The 20,623-nt window shown below is 43.2% G+C and overlaps 1 protein-coding gene across 2 annotated transcripts in view; it reads right to left on the bottom strand.

The window, feature by feature from the left end:
• hsf2 (heat shock transcription factor 2) overlaps positions 1-844 on the bottom strand; it is a 45,594-nt gene extending 44,750 nt beyond the window's left edge. For both annotated transcript variants that reach the window (XM_070988162.1, XM_070988163.1), the window contains exons 1-2: positions 632-844; positions 133-241 (exon numbers count right to left, since the gene is read on the bottom strand). In XM_070988162.1, coding sequence (XP_070844263.1) covers positions 133-241; positions 632-724 — 202 coding nt within the window. In that variant the 5' untranslated portion in view covers positions 725-844. The remainder of the gene's footprint in view (positions 1-132; positions 242-631) is intronic.
• Between the last annotated feature and the right edge of the window lie 19,779 nt (positions 845-20,623).

Below are 20,623 nucleotides of genomic sequence, written 5' to 3'. Positions count from 1 at the left end.
TGGTGGAATGTAATGGATTCAGACACCTGTGAGTCACTCTAGATCAGCTATGAAGCACTGACTGATGGCACAACGCGGATGCCCCGATAGGTAGCGTTACAATTGAAAACGAGGTGGTGAATGCTGTCTTACACATATTGAGCTGTCTGATGAAACTAGCCATGTTGTTGTGCTTGAAGAACTTCGGGAGGATCTCCTTAGCAAAGCGCTGCTCGTCCAACACTAGGAAGCTGCTGCCCTCCTGGAAGCAATAAACACCAGTCAACAGAAGAGCTCATCAGAGGCTGTGCATACACGCATCTGTATAGTGACTCTTTGCACAAAACTCAGAGATGACCGCATGCGTGCATGACGCAGATATCGGATTTGACCTAACGTTGGCTAACCAGCGGGACGGACAAAAAAATACTGGCTAGCTAACAGTTGATGTTTAACTTCAGCTTCTGCTTGCCGAACGCTCTCTATGCTGATACGAGTGGGTCGCATGACAAGCACGACTGCTGAACCCTAACAGATAATTGTTATTTGCATTATGTTACATTTTATTCATTACCTAAAGGCTAATTGTTGTCTGCTTTGCGTTAGCATCTACAACTGAATGCTAACCACAACGTTTAAGTTTAAGCATTACCTGACTCCAGCAAATAAATTCATTGGTCTCTGCATCCTCGACCAGCGTCCACAGCTTTGTGAGGAAAGCCGGGACGTTCGAGTTGTGCTTCATGTCTTTAATTCAAAGAGAAATACACTTTAACTGAAAAAAACAGTATTCTGTTTTGTAACGTCAGCTTTTAAGAAATGTTTCTTCTTCTTCTTCTTCTTCTTCTTCTTCTTCTTCTTCTTCGAGGTTTTACGGCAGCTGGCATCCATAAGGTTGTATTACTGCCACCTTCAGGTTTTATTCTCCCTCTTTATCGTTTTTAAGGGCAGATACTACAGGGACCACTTGTCTCTCCTATCCAGTCGTCCTCAGAAAATTATCTCCAGATTCTAATATACTTTTAACGTTGTATGTGTATGTGTATGTGTATGTGTATGTGTATGTGTGTGTGTATGTGTATGTGTGTATACGTGTGTGTATATATATATATATATATATATATATATATATATATATATATACACACACACACACATACACACACACACACACACACACACACACACACACACACACGCATACATACATACATACATACATACATACATACATACATACATACATACATACATACATACATACATACACATGTGTGTATATGTTTTAATGTGGCCCACTGCAGGACTGGAGCCCGGGTTGAGATGGCCATAGGCATACTCAAATCCTGGTTCCAGTGCCTGCGTTAGGTCAGGATCACCCCTGAGAGGGCATGTGACATCATTGTGGCATGTGTTGTTCTCCATAATATTGCAACTATTAGAGGAGAGCAACACCCTGCTGTACAAATTAATGACCCTGAGGATAACCATCCCATCCACCCTGCAGACATGCAGGATGGAAGGGCTGTAAGGGCCCTAAACAGCAGAAACTACTTTTGATTAAAACAGTCAAATAATGACAAATTCACATGTGGTTTGGTCTTCTTTATTCTCTAAAAGTACAAAAGCTGCAGTTAGGATTTGTAATATAGTTCCACCATTAACATATTTCACCTGTGAAGTGCATCCACCTCAACTGGGGTTCCAGTAATAGAATTTCAAGGTCTGTTTTTCTAATCTGGCGATCCAGATAGACCATTTCCTTTTCACTTTTCTCTATACTCTTCATGAGGTGGACTCTATACAACTCCTTCACTGGTAACTGGGAAACTTATGGACGACATTTAAATCCTACAGTTCTACATACAGATTTAACATTGTATTGACCAAAAATCTGACTGTGTCAAGCTGCACTGTGGAAGTTGATGGACCCTCCTCCTGGTGATGCCCAGTTGTTCTGTTGAAGGACAAGAATGTGATAGTTATTTGTCCATTATCTATGCTCATCACTTCAGTGTACATGTCAAATTCCAAATTCCACTCCAGAATGTAAAGGAATGTAAATGAGCAGAGCACTGCTAGTAGCTATACATAATATTAAGACACACTTCAGTAGGCCTCTCTGGATCGCTCCCTGTGGCAGCAGACAGCGTTTCATCATCATCATCATCATCCTCCTGTGATGAAGGAAAAGATACTGTTTCAGAATACTTTGGTGGTGGATGTGGCCCTCCACCCGTTTTTCAGGCCTCTGCCTTCTCTCTGTTGGCTGAGCAGAACTCAAATGTTAATCTTTTTTTTAAATTAGTATTTTATTGAGTGTTCGTGGACACATCGTCACATTTTAAATGACCTCAATAACCAGTGGCGACTTGAAGTTGCCACTGAATTAATAGTTATTTTGTTCAATAGCCTAAGTCAATTACAAAATAAAATTAAAATCAAAGTGAGGTACAATCATAGCCTAGCAAAAGCAAACCTTTTTGAATGATGTTTTTATATTTCATTTTTCGCTGCTTCTTTCTCCGTTGTTGGATTGCACCTAAACGAAAATCAGATTTTACTCCTACTTATATTCATAACTGTATGCTACAATCTTAAGTACGGTTAAATGTTAAGTCAGTGGAATAGTACATTCAAACTTAAGCGTTGTCTTGGGTAGCAGTTTTCTCCCATGCCGTTTCTCTCTCCTTTGCTGCTGCAGCGGTGATATATTTACGCCGAAATATGTGCTCCTATTCCGCTAGGCTTGCAATAAGACCTCCAACTCCATCGGGGTAAAATAACTTGATCTTTTTTCTTTTTTTTTTTTTTTTTCAGTTGTCATGGTGACTCGTGGTATCGGTGCTCTATTGATGATGGCTTTTTATAGTGGTTGTGCACACGCGCAACTCAAGGTTAACATACTCAGAGTTGATTGAACTAACTCAAATCAGCTGTTCTGGAACCGGATACTCAGAGTTTCCCATCTCAGAGTAAGTCAACTCAGAGTTCAGAGATAAACTCAGAGTTTGTTGAACCTCCTACCTGGAATACCCCCCTGTACAGGAGGCAGCTTGAGAGGTCCGCAGTTCAGACAGTCAATGCTCACACTAGGAAGCACCAATCCTAACTTGTAGCATACCAGAATGACTGGGAAACTCAGCTAAAATCCTCTACAAAGCATTGGCACCCAAACGAAACATAATTCATACACCAAGAAATTATATGGGCATGTGACGAAAACACAGAATTGTCTTTCTTTTTTGGTTGTATCAGTGCACATGTGGAAATTGTGCAACAATGCAGTCAGAGCCTGAGAACATACGCTGCCAGGAGGTGCAACAGGTCACAGTATCTTTACCTGCACTTACAGTATGATCGCAGTGTATGATTGCAGATAACATGCCACTGCAGATACTCACCTTATGTTATGCATAACAGGCTACAAGACGGCTGCAGCAGCTGGATGAAAGGCCTCCTGTTTGCCTAAATGTGCATACAACACTTACAGGGTTGACTACAGTCCTTTACAGGTATGGGGAACAGTGAGTTTCATCTATAATAACCAGCTTCACTGTTCATACACCATAATAAACTAAATAAAGTCAGTCATATTTTTTCTTGTACATATAGCCAAGTTTTTCTTTAGCAAATACAGTATATTACATATTTATTCACATGAAACATTTAACAGATGTACAATAAATATTTATTGACCACAGTCATGAATATTTGTACTTGAAAATACAGTACAAGTGAAGGATTCACTGAATCCATATGAGAAAAATGTGAACTGAATCTTGACTCGTAGCTGGCGATGACCTCCTCCTTGTCTGGATGCTCATATTGTGAAGACACGTCCGGCAGAATGTTTATCTTCAGAATCTCAGCTCTTTACTATGATGGGTTGACAAAGATCTTCTCCATGATCATATCCATCAAATCATCAATATACCCTGTGCAATACACAGACACACAGAAAAAGTGAATTATCATCATTAGATTATCATTAGATTATTCAACAGCTGTTAATATAGTGACATTTTGCTCTTTGAATTCTGTATTTAAGTGTAAATTTTTTTGGTTTATTTATTGTGTTGAAATTGCCGAATTGTGTTACTTTGTGACGTGTACAATATAAATGTTTGGGGTTTTTTTGATGAAAAAAAAAAAAAAAGAAAGAAGTTGTGAATGTGGCCTCAGTCTTCATTGGTTTGGCTCTGCACTCTCCCTTCATGAACTTTGGAAAGCTCAGTTTGAAAAGAGGATCCCCTGATGATCTGGTGGTTGGTGTCCATTGTCAGTGCAAGTGCAGTTTTTAGAAGTTGCTCTACAAATTCAGACATGGAGTTGCCTTCTTTCTCCTTGGGTATGCTATAGATACCAATGTTATTCCTTCTAGACCATCCTTCCAAATAAATCAGTTTGTCCTGCACGGCCTTCTGTTCTTTCATGGATTTAATCAGCACGTTCTTCATAGCTATGTTAATTGACCCAGCCTCATCAATTTGTCCTTCTGCTTCATCCTTCTAGTTTCGTGGGTGTGAATTTGCATGGAGTTACCAAAAAAAAAAGAATTCTGAAAATGTGTGTGTCATCATTGGCCACTAGATGGTATCCTTGATGCATTACAAAATCTGACCGCTGTCAACTGTGCCAATGTACTGCCAGTACTGCTGAATGGTTGTGTAATTTTTTTTTTACAGTTGGCAGTAAGCTTGTCTGCCTCTAATGCTGCAAAACCTTTCTGCTCACGATTTTACTAAACTGTTCATCTTGCATTAACTTCATGATCTAAATAAATGTAAATACTTAACATTCAAGGCAGTTTAATGTAGTATAATAATTTTCACAAATTATTACTTTTTAATAACAGATCTTCTGGTGAGTACATCACAGGTGGGTGAATAAGAGGATAAGAGTGTTTTTTTTTTTTTTTTTGGATTGATGAAATATCAAATTTCACATAATTTAAGATTTGTCTGTGCCTATAATGACATTAGCTACTCCATAAAACTGTTTCTGTGAAGACAGAGAAATCAGCTCAATTCTAAAAGCCTCTCAATTCACATACATAAAATCAACAGTAAGTCTTTAAGGGGTAGCACGGTGGCACAAGTGTTAATACTGTCGCCTCACAGCTAGAAGGTTTGAATCCCGCTGTGGGCACTGGTGGCGTGTCCTCCACCATGCCTTTGGTGCCTGCTGCTCGAGGAAAAAAGGGGGCCTTTCTGTGTGGGGTTTGCATGTTCTCCCTGTGTTCACCCGGGGTTTCCTCCTTAAATAACCCCCCATTAAAAGCCATGCAAGAAGATCACCACCTGACCAATGGTTCTTCTTCTTCTTCTTCTTCTTCTTCTTCTTCTTCTTCTTCTTCTTCTTCTTCTTCTTCTTCTTTAAATACTGACTTTGGTCGAACTGACTGAACCCAGTATTTTCCTCTGCTATACTATAGATATCTCTCTATATCTCTCTCTCTTACTGTCCCTCTCTCTCCCACCCTTTTGTCTATGCTTGCGGTAATAAAAACTCAACACTTCTTTCTTTTTCACAATAAAGGCTTTGTAGGTGTTCAGAGTGCAGAATTATTATTGTGTCCCTTTATCTGGGACATCAGAGTAGCCCTCTTGGTTTCACAGCATGGCTCACTAACTTGTAGCTCAAGGTAGCAGCAAAGCAAACTACCTGCCCTGAAAAAAGCACTAAACCTTAAAAGCAAGGTCTTATTGACAGTTATTAAAAATATTGCTAGCTGTTTGGGTGACCTGTAAAGAATACACTGTGTCATGTCCTGACTAAATGCTGGGCAGAAAAAATGATGTAAGCCTTTGTAGAAAATCTCATTCACAACTTAAATAGATACAAAGGGTTAGACTAGTGTAGTTACTCAATAAAGGCATGTCGTGGCAAATTTGAAGGAACCAGTAAGTGGCTGGTCCTAATTTTTAGGCTAGTTGTCATGACTGCTGAGTGAGGTTGACAAGGTGTTGGGCTAATTGGATTGGAGGGTAATATTACATCAAAAGACGTCACTTGCTCTTTCAAAATGGCTGTAATTAGGACATTCTTTAACTTGGATACAAGGGAGATTATGGAGGAGCAGTTGACACACGGTGATACAAATTTTCAGGAAATGTTTAACAAAAAAGGGTCTGTGAAACATTTGTAGAATTCATGTTTATATTTGTGCTTGATCAGAAACTACAGTGAACAATTCAACAATTCAAATTCAATAGATAATTGCAAGTTTGTCCATCCTTCTGATTGGCTGTACAAACATTTTAGAACTACTATCAATACTATGATTTATATTCATATGTATGACACTGTTAATTACAAATATCAAATTGCAATTTCAATTACAATAATAATCACTATTGCAATGACATTGTGTGGCAAACATAAGATGAATAGTTTGCTCACCAATGATTGCAGTAGGAAATAAGCATGTGGTTGGGGTTGTAGAGTATTGTTTTCCTTTAATACTGGCAGTCTGTTTAAGCCCTTTTTTTTTTTTCCTCTGAAGCAAACATTTGCAATGGTAATTATTTAAAGCAACAATGTGTAGATACACAAACATTTTTGCCTTTTCTGTCTGTGCAACAGACATTTAAATGACAGGGTCAGCACACATTATATACTGAGCCATACTGTATGTACTGTATGTTAAAAAGTATTGTTGTCTAGTGAAAACTTCAGACCATCAATTCAGTTGATTTTCATTTGGTGATTCTCTATGCATTGACAGAATTGTATGCCTTTTGAAAGTCATTCAGAAACCTCCTGAATTTAGTTCTGGAACAGCTGGAGTTGGAGCAAACTACACAGCTGCTTAAGGCCCTGTGACCATTCCCCATTACTACACCTGTGTAACCTGTGCAGGGCCACAGGGGGCTGGAGATTATCTCAGCTCACTCTCACATGTGAGAGCATGAGAACTTGACTGTGAAAGTTCATTCTTAACCCTGGAAAATCTTCCTCAGTTGTCCTGGAGATATCTCAGATAGCAGTCATGTGACCACCAGAAGCCTCCGAGTGGGGATCCCTTACATGGGATGAACTGCCAGAGTCTTAATTTCACAAGAAATCAGCACTTACCACAAACCATTCAACAACTTGCAGTCTCTGTTGTTACATCCTAAAGACAGGACCCACCCCAACCAAAAACATTGGAGTGGTGTTTGACATCATGGTGTTGGACATCATTATGACATCACATATGACAGCTGTGGGGAACACTACATCAAATACATAATAATACTAATACTTAAGCAGCTTACAATTAACACAGTCATAGCATCGCAAATTACATCACAATAGATAATAATACATTGTTCTTATACAGCGCTTTTCAGGGTACTCAAAGATGCTGCGCAAAAAAATAAAAATAATGAAATAATGGAAAAACAAATAAATAAGGCATAAGTAGATGAGTGTCAGAGATGGAAAGCAGTGTTGAACAGGTGAGTCTCAAGTGATATTTTGTGAAGAGGAGTCTCTGATGGTTTTCGGAAGTGAGTTCCAGAGGGTAGGAGTAGTGACAGAGAACGGCCTATCACCACAGGATTTGTACTTGTTCCTAATGGGCAGGGCAGGAGGTTTGCATCAGCAGAGCAGAGTGTGCAAGTGGGAGTGTGTCAGTGGAGGACCTCTGTCAGGTAGGGTGGGGCCAGGTTATTGAGGGCTTTGAGGGTAATGAGGAGAATTCCAAAACGGATTCTATGGGGATAGGAAGGTAGAGAACAGGGGTGATGTGGTCATGGCTCTGAGATTGGGTGAGCAAGCAAGCGGCAGAGATTTGGATGTATTGGAGATTATTGAAAATTTTTAAAGATGAACCATAGAGGAGTAGTGTTGCTGAAGTCCAGATGAGAGGTGATGAAGGCAAAGATGACAGTTTCAGCAGCTGTGGAGGAGAGTTATGGTCGGAGGCGGGCGATGTTCTTGAGCTGAAAGAAGGCTGTTTTTTAATGATGCATTTCACATGTTGGTTAAAGGAGAGGGTTTGGTCGAAGATGATGCCAAGATTTGGAATGTGAGGGGGGGTGGCTACTGTGGAGCTGTCAATATTTAGGGTGATGTTGTGGATGAATTTAGAGAGCGATTTTGGTCCAATAATGACTGTAGTGACTTGATTTTCTTCCAAAAAAACTTCCAAAAAACCCTAAGCCACTGAGGGGCTGCTTCCGGGAATTACCAGTTGACACGTCGTCTGTGCCGGCTCCAATGAATGAATCAACGTCCATGTGGTTGTGCTCAAATGCAGACAATTTATTGTAACAAATGGTTCACATAGCCTTGTCGATCTACATACTCTTACACCAATAACTTATACCCAAAGCAAACAAAAGGCTCAAAGTTTAGCCACTAAATGGCAAAAAAAACTGTGTGCTTCTCCCCTGTAAGCAGCACCCCTGTAGAGTAATTAACTCTTCCTCTATTGGTAGGTTACCTGCAGACAACATTGTACACACGCCACCTACTGTTGAAACCAGTGACCCAAACATCATTGCACATAAATACAAACACAAAAAAATGGCTCTAACAATGATGCTTTCTGATTTGTGACAGATGACTTGGAGAAAATTGTCTTGAATCCAGTGTTTTATCTCAATGATACAATTTGTCAGGGTTGAGTTGGTGGCAGCAGATATTGTCGTAATGGAGATGAGGAGCTGGATGTCATTGGCGAAGCAGTGGAACCGACAGGAAACAGGTAAATTATGACGAGGAGGGGGCCGAGGACCGAACCTTGGGGGAGGGAAACAGTGGGAATTTGCAGTTATTGATGGAGACTAATTAAAGTCTTTCAGAGTGATATGATTTGAACCAGTTGAGGGCAGAGCTGGTGATATGAAAGGTAGTTTCCAGCTGGGAGAGAAGGATGGAGTGATTATTCTGTGGACCATCCAATTCTACAAAAGGAAAGAGGAAAATAAACTATGTACAAAAATTAAAGGGTTACTATCAAATAAAAAAAGGCATGTGCACCAGGAGTAGGAGTCAAAAGGAGTGCTCATCTGCTCACTGGTGCTTTATATGGCCTTACCCTGATTGGAGGGAGTGGTTTGGGAGCAGTGCAGCCTGGAGGTGCATTCACAAACACTTCTCAAGATGTAATGCACGTACTCCACTACATTTGGGATGTGGCTTTTGTTATCGAGGGGCCAGATATTGAACAGAGTGAGCTTCATATTGCTTTGAATGGTGTGAGTAGGCTGGAATGATTTAACCAGAGCCCGCAGACAGGGGGTGCCCACGCAGGTGACGTAATCGATGAGCTGACCAGAGAATGGGGGATGAAGTGACCTTTCTCTGAGTAAACAAACTTGCGATCAGAGCCTCTGCGGCTGTATCTGGGTCATCGTAGAAGTCTGAGGTTTTTGATGGTAGAGATGCATGATTGGGTGGAGTAGTTGGAGAAGTTGTGAGTGTGTGTGTACTTCAATGCCATGCTAGTTGGGAATGATGGAGTGTAGAGTCTGGAGATGTTTGCCAGCAACCATGGGCTAGCTGACCAAGGCGTCAAGCACAACAGGCTGATCCACAGCATGGCACGTGAGGAGGACTGTGGTATGAAGATGAGCAGCTTGAGGATTTGTTCGTCGGAGGATATAAAGTGAGAAGATGTGAAGAAATCCGGAGAAGGCAGCCGGATGGCTGCTAGTGTTAGCAACTTTCCTGCAGCTTGATGACTGTGGTGGCTCCTAGCAGGGTGCTAGCTAGCTGTTCAGGTAATACACAGAAGAGCTGAGTAACTCAATGATAGGCTTTTCACAGCAGGATAGGTGGTGAGATGTCCGGCGGTTTCCTGCAGGCAGGACTGGAGGAGCTGGTCAGATGAAGCCAGGAGGATCAAGCAGAAAGCAGTTCAGGTGTGTCAACAGGTAGGTGAACACATTAAACATGCAATGAGTGATCCAGACAGCAGTTGGTAGACTCCAAATAGACGGATAGAGCTTTGCCAAGCTGAATGGCCAGAAAGCTACTTTTGTATACATCATTCTAAACTGTGCCAACCATTTTTTATAGCTTCCTCTTGGATGTATGCTAATTATTGTATAGCACCTGGCCGCTACCTTTTGAGAAAGTCCTGACCTCACCTGTGTGCCATTATTGGCAGGGGGCTATGCACCCACTGCCCAAAGTTTGCTGCCCAGAAATATCCCAACCACAGCAAAATGAGAACAAACTAAGGAAATACTTCTTCTTCTTCTTCTTCTTCTTCTTCTTCTTCTTCTTCTTCTTCTTCTTCTTCTTCTTCTTCTTCTTCATTTGTCTTCCCTCACTTTCCCCCATTCTTCCTGTTCTTCCTTATTTCTTCTTCCTCCTCTTTCTTCTTCTTCTTCTTCCTCCCCTTTCTTCCTGTTCTTCCTTCTCTTTCTTTTTTAAAGGAATTGTTGATTACTTTTTTGTAAACATATGTTTGCACTGTGTCCATGATTTTTTGCTATTTTCTATGTGTGCTGCCTATGGTCTAGCACCTGGTTAGTATCATTTTATAAAGTTCTAACCTCACGTGTGCCATTATTGGAAGAGTGCTACACACCCACCCAGACAGGACCTGACCACAGCAAAATAACACCAAAATAAGGAAATAGGGCAGAGTCTCTTCAGATAAATACACTGCCACACACTTCTAGTGAGTCATGAGTGATGATTGATTGATTGGGATTATATTCGTACAAGTCTATACATTGTATTTGAGGAAAATTCTGCATAGTATACTTTTAACAAATGAGAAAAATAAAGAAGAAAAGAAAGAAAAAAGAAAATTGCACAGTTGGGGACCTTTGATGACATGCAACACAGTTATGTCCACAGATTTGATCTATATTTTAAATATGTCAACCAAAGTATTTCTGACTAATACTCAAACTTGTGTGTGTGTGTGTGTGTGTGTGTGTGTGTGTGTGTGTGTGTGTGTGTGTGAGTGTGTGTGTGTGTGCATGCGTGTGTATGTGTGTGATTTCAGAGCAGGTAAGAGGCTGCATACTGAACTGTTCTGTGGAGTTGGAACACAGAGTGGTTGGAAAGAACAGACATTTTCCATTGGATGGAATACTTGGACACTGGTTTTATAGCTGTTGTTTTCTCTCATTACTTGATTAATATTGAAGTCTAGCAGGACAAAAAAGACCCCAAAGAAAAAAAAAGGAGCATTACTGCTGACCTCAGCAGATTTATTTTTTTTAGCCTAATGAATAAATATGTTTCGGAGTAGGCCCAGCAGGTATTAAACATCTTATGCCAGATCATGAATTTTACTGCACTTTCAATGTTTGATTAAGTGTAACTCAATAGGTATGCCTCTTTATACTAACTGGTGCTGTATTTCAATTCCCCCTCCTTTCAAACACAAAATTTTGAATTAATGATCTCACCAGAAAAGCGCTTTTCTTTTTTTTTGAAAAGACCTTTGTATTGTAGTGCAACAATAAAACCTACCTCCCCAGTTTTTGCACTTTCCCCCTCCTTTCTCTTTGCCTTTCAGAACGTTCCTTTTCAAAACATTGTAAAAACCATATCTCTTTGTCTTTGTTTCTTTCTCCTTGCAGAAAGTCATTTTTTCCGAATGAATATAAAAATGATCTCTTCTGATATTAGGAAATGATTTGAAACTATGTGCAAGCCAGAATAAATCAAGAGACACCGCGTATGGACTTGATCAGAGAGGGCCCTGGTTAGACACCACAGGCACAGAAAAAAAAAAGAGGCCATATAGAGCAATGCAAGACTTATGTTATATTTGTGTGTGTAATGTGTGTGTGTGCCCATGCATTTAGAGTAGTTTTCTTTATCAATGTGTATCTGCTATCTAAAGGGCATTGCAAACAGACTAAACAAACATATCATAACACTATCATTTAGAATGTTTTTCAGTTTAGCTTCAAAAACAGAGTATGTTCTCCAATGCCATAATAATGCAAATTTCTGCTCTTCTAGCTCTGGAGCATAAGGAGGTTGATGCCAATTTGACTGTCCTACACAGTGGTCCAGAGTTAGACAGCTCAACAGATACCAAACTAATTGCCATTGCCAAATTTGCAGTGCAGATGTTGATTGTCACTAAAGGATGTTTGCAAATGACTGCTAACCCCTTAGATCCTTCCTTTAGTGTTGCCGCACTACAGTATTTCCACTTGTACACTAAAAAAAAAAAAAAAAAAAAAAAAAATTTAAGGCACAGATATTTTTTTAATACATCCATAAGCTAGAGCATGAACTCTTTCAATTTTGGACAAATGATGCCAAAATCTTCATAATCTTCTGAGCACATTAATGCCCCACGCAGATACACAAGGAACTGGCAACTAGAACTAGTTACTGGTGATGCTCTGAAAAGAAGCTATTTGACCTCCCGACAAGCATTTCTAACAGCGTTTACGGGTGCCTTACCCCCTGTTTTGGCCAAGAGTGGCTTCAGACAAATATCTGCCCCTCACATGACACATGGTGCCCCCCTCTAAAATATTTTCGAACTTCTTGTTCTTCTTCCTCATTTCTTCTTTGTCTTTGTCTTCTTCCTTTACTTCTTGGTCATCTTTGTCTTCTTTTTTCTTCTTCTTCTTGTTATTGTTCTTCTTTTTCTTCTTCTTCCTCTTCTTTCTTCTTTTCGTTCTTCCTCATCTTTCTTTCTCTTCTTCCTCCTCCTGCTCTTCTTCATGTTTCTTCCTTCTCTTCTCCTTCCTCCTCTTTTTCCTCCTACTGAGAAGAAAAAGAAGCGTAGAACAATACAAAATAAAAAAAAAACAATATATACAAAGAATAATGAGGCAATAAACAATATATACAATGGAATTTACTATGTGCAGATATTTGTGTTGACAGTGAGTGATGATGATGTACAGGGTTAGTAACAATATATGTGTCAGAGGGCAGAAGCGATTTTATTGTGAATATTTGTAGCATGTGCAGATGAGAGGCAGATGCCATGAGGATGGCGAGAATAGCGACAGAAACGGCAGGCCACAGCAAGGGAAATTCAGAGTGTTACGACACGACACATATGCAATGGCAGAACAAGGAGCTCTGCCTTCAGAGTCAGGTGGATGGCTCCCAGCGTGTGGTGGTGGAGAGAAAGAGCCAGCCCAGCCTAGGAGGAGACACAGGACCGCCACTGTCGAGCAATAGCAACAGGCTGCATACCACCTGTTCTTGTCCTGTTTGGTGGTAGACTCAAACTGGATGATGGATGTGCATAGAACAGATTGGATTATTCTTGTAGAACTGGATCAGCAGTTGCTGAGGCAGTTGTGTTCTTCCTGTGTTGATGCAGGAAGTCCATCTTCTGTTGTGCCTTTATGATGATTGAGGCTATGTTTGAAGTGCACCTTAGGTCCTGGGAAATAGTTGATCCCAGAAACATGAAGATTTCCACTCTGGAAACAATGCTGTTGAGGACTGCAATAGGAGGCAGTGTAGAGGGCTTGTCCTGAAGGACCAGAGGACCAGCTGTTTGACATCCCACAACAGATTGGTGCTGACGTGCTGAGGTAAGCGTATCGTTTCACTTCCTGTTTCCGGTTGCTGCGTTAGTAGTAGTGTGTGTTTGTCGCTCTTGCTCCTCTGAGTGTAATTTGCTCTGTGTTTTGTTACAGCAGCCTATCCGCGCTCTAAAGTAACATTAGTTCTGCTCAAACACCCATAAGTCTGTTAATTTAGTGACCGTTAATTTTATTTGTCTACACGCTTATCTGCTCTGCTAGCTACACCAGCTTAGCCTAGCAGCTAGTGATGTCTTCTCTCTGTCCCTCTCCAGCTCTCTCCTGCTTGGTGTGTCACATGTTTAGCTACTCCACTGCGTCCTTTGGTGATACTGGTACATGTAATAAATGTAGTTTATTTGGTGAGATGGAGGCGAGGCTTAGTGAAGTGGAAGCTCGGCTCTGCACCATGAAAACCAAATCATTAGCTGTAGTTAGCCAGGCCCCTGTAGCCGGTGCAGACCGACCAAGTGCAGCTCCGGCTAGCCGTCCCTCGACATCTCCCAAGCAGCTGTTAAACCAGGGAGGCTGGGTGACTGTTCACGGGAAGCATAGTCCTAAGCTAAAGCCCACCGGTCACCACCAACCACTTCATGTTTCTAACAGGTTCTCCCCACTCAGCGACACACCCAGTTAGTGACACCAGCGACCATGGTCAAATGCCTGCCGGGGTCCAGAGCGGGCGACGTCGAATCAAATTTGAAACTGCTGGCTAAGGATAAGCGTTAATACTGTAAGATTGTTAATCATGTCGGCGGTAATGACACCCGGTTACGCCAATCGGAGGTCACTAAAATTAATGTGGAATTGGTGTGTACATATGCAAAAATGATGTCGGACTCCGTAGTTTTCTCTGGACCCCTGCCAAATCTGACCAGTGATGATATGTTTAGCCGCATGTAATCGTTCAATTGCTGGCTGGCGAGGTGGTGTCCAGCAAACGGTGTGGGCTTCATTGATAATTGGCAGACTTTCTGGGGAAGACCTGGTCTGATTAGGAGAGACGGCATCCATCCCACTTTGGAGGGAGCAGCTCTTATCTCTAGAAATCTGACCGATTTTTTTTTTATGAACCTAACCCTGACAACTCAGAGTTGAGACCAGGAGGCAGAGCTGCAGTCCTTCACGCTTCTCTGTGCCTCCATTAGAGCAATTATAAGATAAGATAAGATAAGATAAGATATGCCTTTATTAGTCCCACAGTGGGGAAATTTCAGGTATTACAGCAGCAAAAGTGGACAGCAAACAAAGAGGGTATCAGTAAAAGGACATTAAATATTAAATATCAACCAAACAATATACACAATTTAAACAAGGAGTAATGAAATATGAGCAAACAATACTGATATTGCACATTGATATGAATATGAACCACCAGTACTGACTTTTCACACTGAATGATAGTACTCCTGACTGGAGTAATGATAGTGAATAGTTTCCTATATTGCACATAGGAATTGATATATTGCATTGGAAGTTGAGAAACAAATATCTTCACAGTATGAATGAACACAGTTAATGTGTATTATAGCGCAGTCATATTGAAAGTCTTGTGAGTGTGTGGTCTACTGGGAGCACTGCTGGTTGTAAAGTCTGACTGCTACAGGAAGGAAGGACCTGCGATAGCGTTCCTTCACACACTTGAAGCAGTCTCTCGCTGAAGGAGCTCTCCAGTGCTGTTAAAATGTCCTGCAGAGGGTGGGAGTCATTCTCAATCATGGATGACAGCTTAGCCATCATCCTCCTCTCTCCTACCACCTCCACTGAGTCGAGGGGGCATCCCAGGACAGAGCTGGCCTTCTTGATCAGTTTGTCAAGTCTCTTCTTGTCAGCTGTCGAGATGCTGCTCCCCCAGCAGACCACTCCATAAAAGATGGGTGATGCCACCACAGTGTCATAAAAGGTCTTCAGGAGTGTCCCCTGCACTCCAAATGACCTCAGCCTCCTGAGCAGATAAAGTCTGCTCTGGCCGTTCTTGTAAAGTGCAGTTGTGTTGTGAATCCAGTCCAGTTTATTGTTCAGGTGAACACCCAGGTACAAAGTTGTCACCATCTCAATGTCCTTTCCCTGGATGTTCACCGGTGTCAGGGGGCAGAGTGGTCGTCTGCGGAAATCCACCACCAGTTCTTTGGTTTTCCCTGCGTTGATCTGGAGGCAGTTCCACTGGCACCAGTCCATGAAGTCCTGCTTAAGTTCTCTGTACTCTCTGTCATCCCCATCTGTGATGAGGCCGACAATTGCAGAGTCGTCAGAGAACATCTGCAGGTGACAGGTAGGTATGTTGTATGAGAAGTCTGCAGTGTAGAGGGTGAAGAGGAATGGAGCCAGGACCATTCCCTGCGGGGCCCCTGTGCTGCAGACGACCGTGTTGGACACAGAGTCTCGGGTCCTCACGTACTGTGGATGGTTGGTGAGATAGTCCAGAATCCAATGTGTGAGGTAATGGTTCACCCCGGTGTGCTTCAGCTTGTCCCTCAGAAGTGCAGGCTGAATGGTATTGAAAGCACTGGAGAAATCAAAAAACATGATTCTCACAGAATCCCAGGTTTCTCCAGGTGAGAGAGAGCTCGGTGTTGGAGGAAGATGACGGCGTTGTCCACCCCGATGCCAGGCTGGTAGGCAAACTGAAGTGGATCCAGCGATGGGCTCACCAAGGGGCGGAGATGAACAAGGACCAGCCGCTCTAGGGTCTTCATTAGGTGGGATGTTAGTGCCACCGGCCTGTAGCTGCTGAGGTCCTTGGAGTGCGGAGTCTTAGGCATCGGTACCACGCAGGATGTTTTCCATAGCTGTGGCACTCTCCCCAGCTTCAGGCTCAGATTGAACATGTGTTCAACAATCCCACACAGCTGATCTGTGCAGGACTTGAGGAGCCTGGAGCTGATGCCATCTGGACCTGCAGCCTTCCTCGCCTTGATCGTCCAGAGCTGGTTTCTCACCTGTGTTGTTGTGAGGGACAGGTTGGTGCAGGGGGTCTGTGTGCTGGAGGGTGTGGGTGTGGGGGTTGAGTTGATGGGATGAGCAGTGGGGGGTGGCTGTGAGCTGAGTGTTGCAGAGGGGGAAAGGGGGGGCTGCAGCATGGAAGACTGGGCTGGGGGAGGGGCAGATGACTGATCAAATCTGTTGAAGAATAAGTTCAGGTCATTCGCCCACTTTTGGTCCCCTGCAGTTTGAGAGTCAGGTTCCTTGTGGCCAGAGATGGTTTTTAGGCCTCTCCAGACTCCACTGACATTTTTCTCCTGCAGCTGAACCTCCATCTTCTTTCTGTAGTTGTTTTTCCCCTCATGGATCTTCCATCTCAGCTTCTTCTGCGCAGCCTTCAGCTCATCCTTATTTCCTGAGGCCCTCTTCTTCTTCTTAAGGAGAACCTTTATGTCAGGGTTAATCCACGGTTTGTTGTTGGAAAAACACCGTTCAGTCCTGGTGGGTGTGGTGTTTTCCACACAGAAGTTAATATAGTCCGTAATGCAGTGTGTGAGACCCTCAATGTCCTCTCTGTGAGAATCACAGAATTCCTCCCACACAGTTGTTTCAAAACAGTCCCTCAGAGCCTCGTCAGCCTCATCGGACCATCTCTTCACTGTGTGGGACACAGCTGGTTGCCTGTGCACGAGAGGTTTGTACACAGGCAGGAGATGAACCAGGTTGTGGTCGGATCTTCCCAGGGGAGGGAGGGGTGATGAAGTGTATGCCTCCTTGGTGTTGGCATAACACAAGTCCAATATCTTATTGTCTCTACTGCAACATGTAACATACTGGGTGAAGGTGGGCAGAGTGGAGAATGGAGAGGCATGATTAAAGTCCCCAGAGATAAGAAGGAGGGCCTGGGGGTGCTCTGTCTGCAGCCTGCTTGTGACAGAGTGGAGAACATCACAGGCTGCCTCAGCCTTAGCAGAGGGGGGAATATACACAGCTATCGCGATAACATGCGAGAATTCCCGCGGCAGGTAATATGGCCTCATGCTAACGGCTAACAGTTCAATGATCTTGCAGCAGAGTTGTTCTTTAATAGTAATAGTAATCCACCCACCCAACACTCCATAGAGACTGTGTCTGCCCCCGACCACATAAACTAAGTAAACCAAAAGTACAGAGAAGAGGGGCTCTATTTTCGACTCTGCCGCCGGCAGTAGTATTTTCGAGCGGCGCAGGCAGATGCACGGTGCATTTGGTATTTTGGTAAACCGAGGCGTACAGAGGTGCGCCAGGATGGGCGTTGCACCACAGTAGGGGGGAGGTGTCGGCATAATGAGCCGGAGCATTGGAATTTTCGAGCATTTTGGTCTGCGCTGGCGGCGTAAAAGTGCCCTGAAAGCTCGCCACCTCAGACCTGGTCAACTCTGTGCGCCGGCAGCGCAAGTGGATTTTCGTAAACCGGCGGAGTCGTGCACTCACGTCACCAATACCTCACAGTCAGGTTTCCACAGTGTCTGGCATTTCACTGTGATCAATTATTAGCAACAGCCGCAACTCAATGCAACTATCAGTCAGCACATACATCCATCCATCCATCCATCCATCCATCCATCCATCCATCCATCCATCCATCCATCCATTATCTATACCGCCTATCCCTTTCGGGGTTGCGGGGGGCTGGAGCCTATCCCAGCTACAATGGGCGAGAGGCGGGGTACACCCTGAACCGGTCGCCAGCCGATTGCAGGTCACCACATACAGTCAGACCTAAATTTGTATATTTTGATCCGTATCTCATCTGACCTCATCGAAAGCGCATTCGGCACGCGTAATGGTAACACTCAACCTGACTGAATGTACACAGGTGAAACAGGGATGTCTGATGATCTGTGACTCAAATTGCCTGGTGACAAACGTGTATGCCACTTTCCCCGGGTCAGCACATGACTCGTTCATCCTGGCGAATTCTAGCATCGCTACAGTCTTTCAGGGGGACACCCCTCTGGATGGGTGGCTGCTAGGTGATAACGGCTATCCACTGAAAACATGATGACGCCATATATCACACCGTCAACAAGACGGCAGCGTGGTTTTAACTGCATTTTCAGCAGTGCTCGTCAGTCATCGAACGCACATTGCGATCAATAATTAGCAACCGCGACGATTCAATGCAGCTGTCTGAGTCAGCACATACAGTCAGACCTAAATTTATATATTTTGATCAGTATCTCATCTGACGACATCGCAAGTGCGTTCGGCACGCGTAATGGTCACTCACCCTGACCAAATGTACACAGGTGAACTAATTGGTTAACGTTGCTGTGCCAACCAGAAACAGCTGTGACATCCGAAAGAGCATATATACTGCATCTATCTCAGAGCACTCGAGAGACAGAGAGAGAGAGACACATGGAAAAACGGAAGTGATGATCGTTGTCCGCTATTACCCACATCATTTCATTCCAAATGCAAATGTTATCATTGTAATGCTTAACGTTATCTACAAAGATGGAGTACATCATTGCTTTGAGGAGGATGAGAAGGAGGAGGAGGATTACCATCTAAGGACAGATTTAGACATCAGAATCAGAATCAGAATCAGAAATCCTTTATTTATCCCCGAGAGGAAATTGTTTTTGTTGCAGTGCTCCTTACAACAATAGAATTAGAATAAAATTAGAAAAGACAGAAAATAGAGAGAACCATATATCCATCCATCCATTATCTATACCGCCTATCCCTTTCGGGGTTGCGGTATAGATAATGGCTGGAGCCTATCCCAGCTACAATGGGCGAGAGGCGGGGTACACCCTGAACCGGTCGCCAGCCGATTGCAGGGCCACATGTAAGGACAAACAACCATTCACACTCACACTCACACCTACGGACAATTTAGAGTCATCAATTAACCTAATGAGCATGTTTTTGGTCTGTGGGAGGAAGCCGGAGTACACGGAGAGAACCCACGCATGCACGGGAAGAACATGCAAACTTCACACAGAAAGGCCCCGCCTGACCCGGGGATCGAACCGGCAACCTTCTTGCTGTGAGGCACGCGCACTACCTGCTGCGCCACCGTGCAGCCGGAACTATATATATAAAAAGCAAATATAAAAACAAAATATTTATATTGAGTATATATATATGTCAGGAGACATGAGTGACGTCAGTCTCCTGGAAAATTGCCATGCGCCTAGCCAGCGGTGTTCTTAAAGGTGAGGCGAGGAGCTGCTGTGATTGGTGAAGATTGGACTCGGCTGTGCCAAACCCACTCCACGCCTTCTCCCCTCCCTCTTTCTGAGTTGCGCTGCTGGGTGGGACTGAAATGAGAAGGAGGTGGAGATGCACCGGCGGAGCAGCTGACGAAAATACCAAAGTCTGCGCCGCCACACCCCATCAGCGCAGCGGACCTGACTTTGCGCTGCACCTGCACCGCACCGGTGGCGGAGTCGAAAATTGAGCCTGAGGAGTTAGAGATAAAAATCTAATAAAAATTAAAACAACCACTAAAATTGTACAACAAGATAGGAGAATTAAACGTGGACTCCTTAACATCAGATCTCTGTCCTCTGAAGCTGTTTTAGTAGATGAGTTAATATCAGACCATAATATTGATTTATTTTGTCTGACTGAAACCTGGATGTGTCCTGAGGAGTATGTGAGCCTAAATGAAGCTACTCCTCCGAGCCATATTAATACTCACATTCCTCGAGGCAGCGGCAGAGCTATCAAGCTCCTCTCCTGTGGAACCATCTTCCAGTCTTTGTCAGGGAGGCAGACACTGTCTTTACATTTAAGAGTAGGCTTAAAGCTTTCCTCTTTGATAAAGCTTATAGTTAGGGCTGGCTCAGGCTTCTCCTGGGGCCCGTTTCACAAAGCAGGTTTAGTGAAAACTCTGAGTTTGTTAAGCCTGAAATGAAGGAAACTCAGAGTTTTCCGTTTCACAAAGGAAGGTAACTCAAACCAGAGGAGGAGGGGTAACTCTAGCCTGTTTCACAGAGAGAGGTAACTTAAACTCTCGGTCAGTTACCATGGTAACAGACTCTATGAAGCTAACTTGGTCGGGACCAGGTTTTTCTCGATGAACCTCGAGTTTCTCTCTGTCTCCGCCCTCTGTCAGCCACACGTTTTTTGATTTCCTCATTCATTCAGTCAGCAGGCGAGTTTTGGTATAACGTAGTTCTGCCGACTGTTATTTTAAAAAATCAGTCAGTCGGTCTATATGAGAAGTCCATTTTTTTTCCACTAACATGGCATGT

This window comes from Chaetodon trifascialis, chromosome 19, assembly GCF_039877785.1.
Source record: "Chaetodon trifascialis isolate fChaTrf1 chromosome 19, fChaTrf1.hap1, whole genome shotgun sequence".
NCBI classification, from domain to species: Eukaryota; Metazoa; Chordata; class Actinopteri; order Chaetodontiformes; family Chaetodontidae; genus Chaetodon; species Chaetodon trifascialis.
Note: the sequence above shows the minus strand (reverse complement) of the source record. Positions and strands in the feature narration are given on the sequence as shown.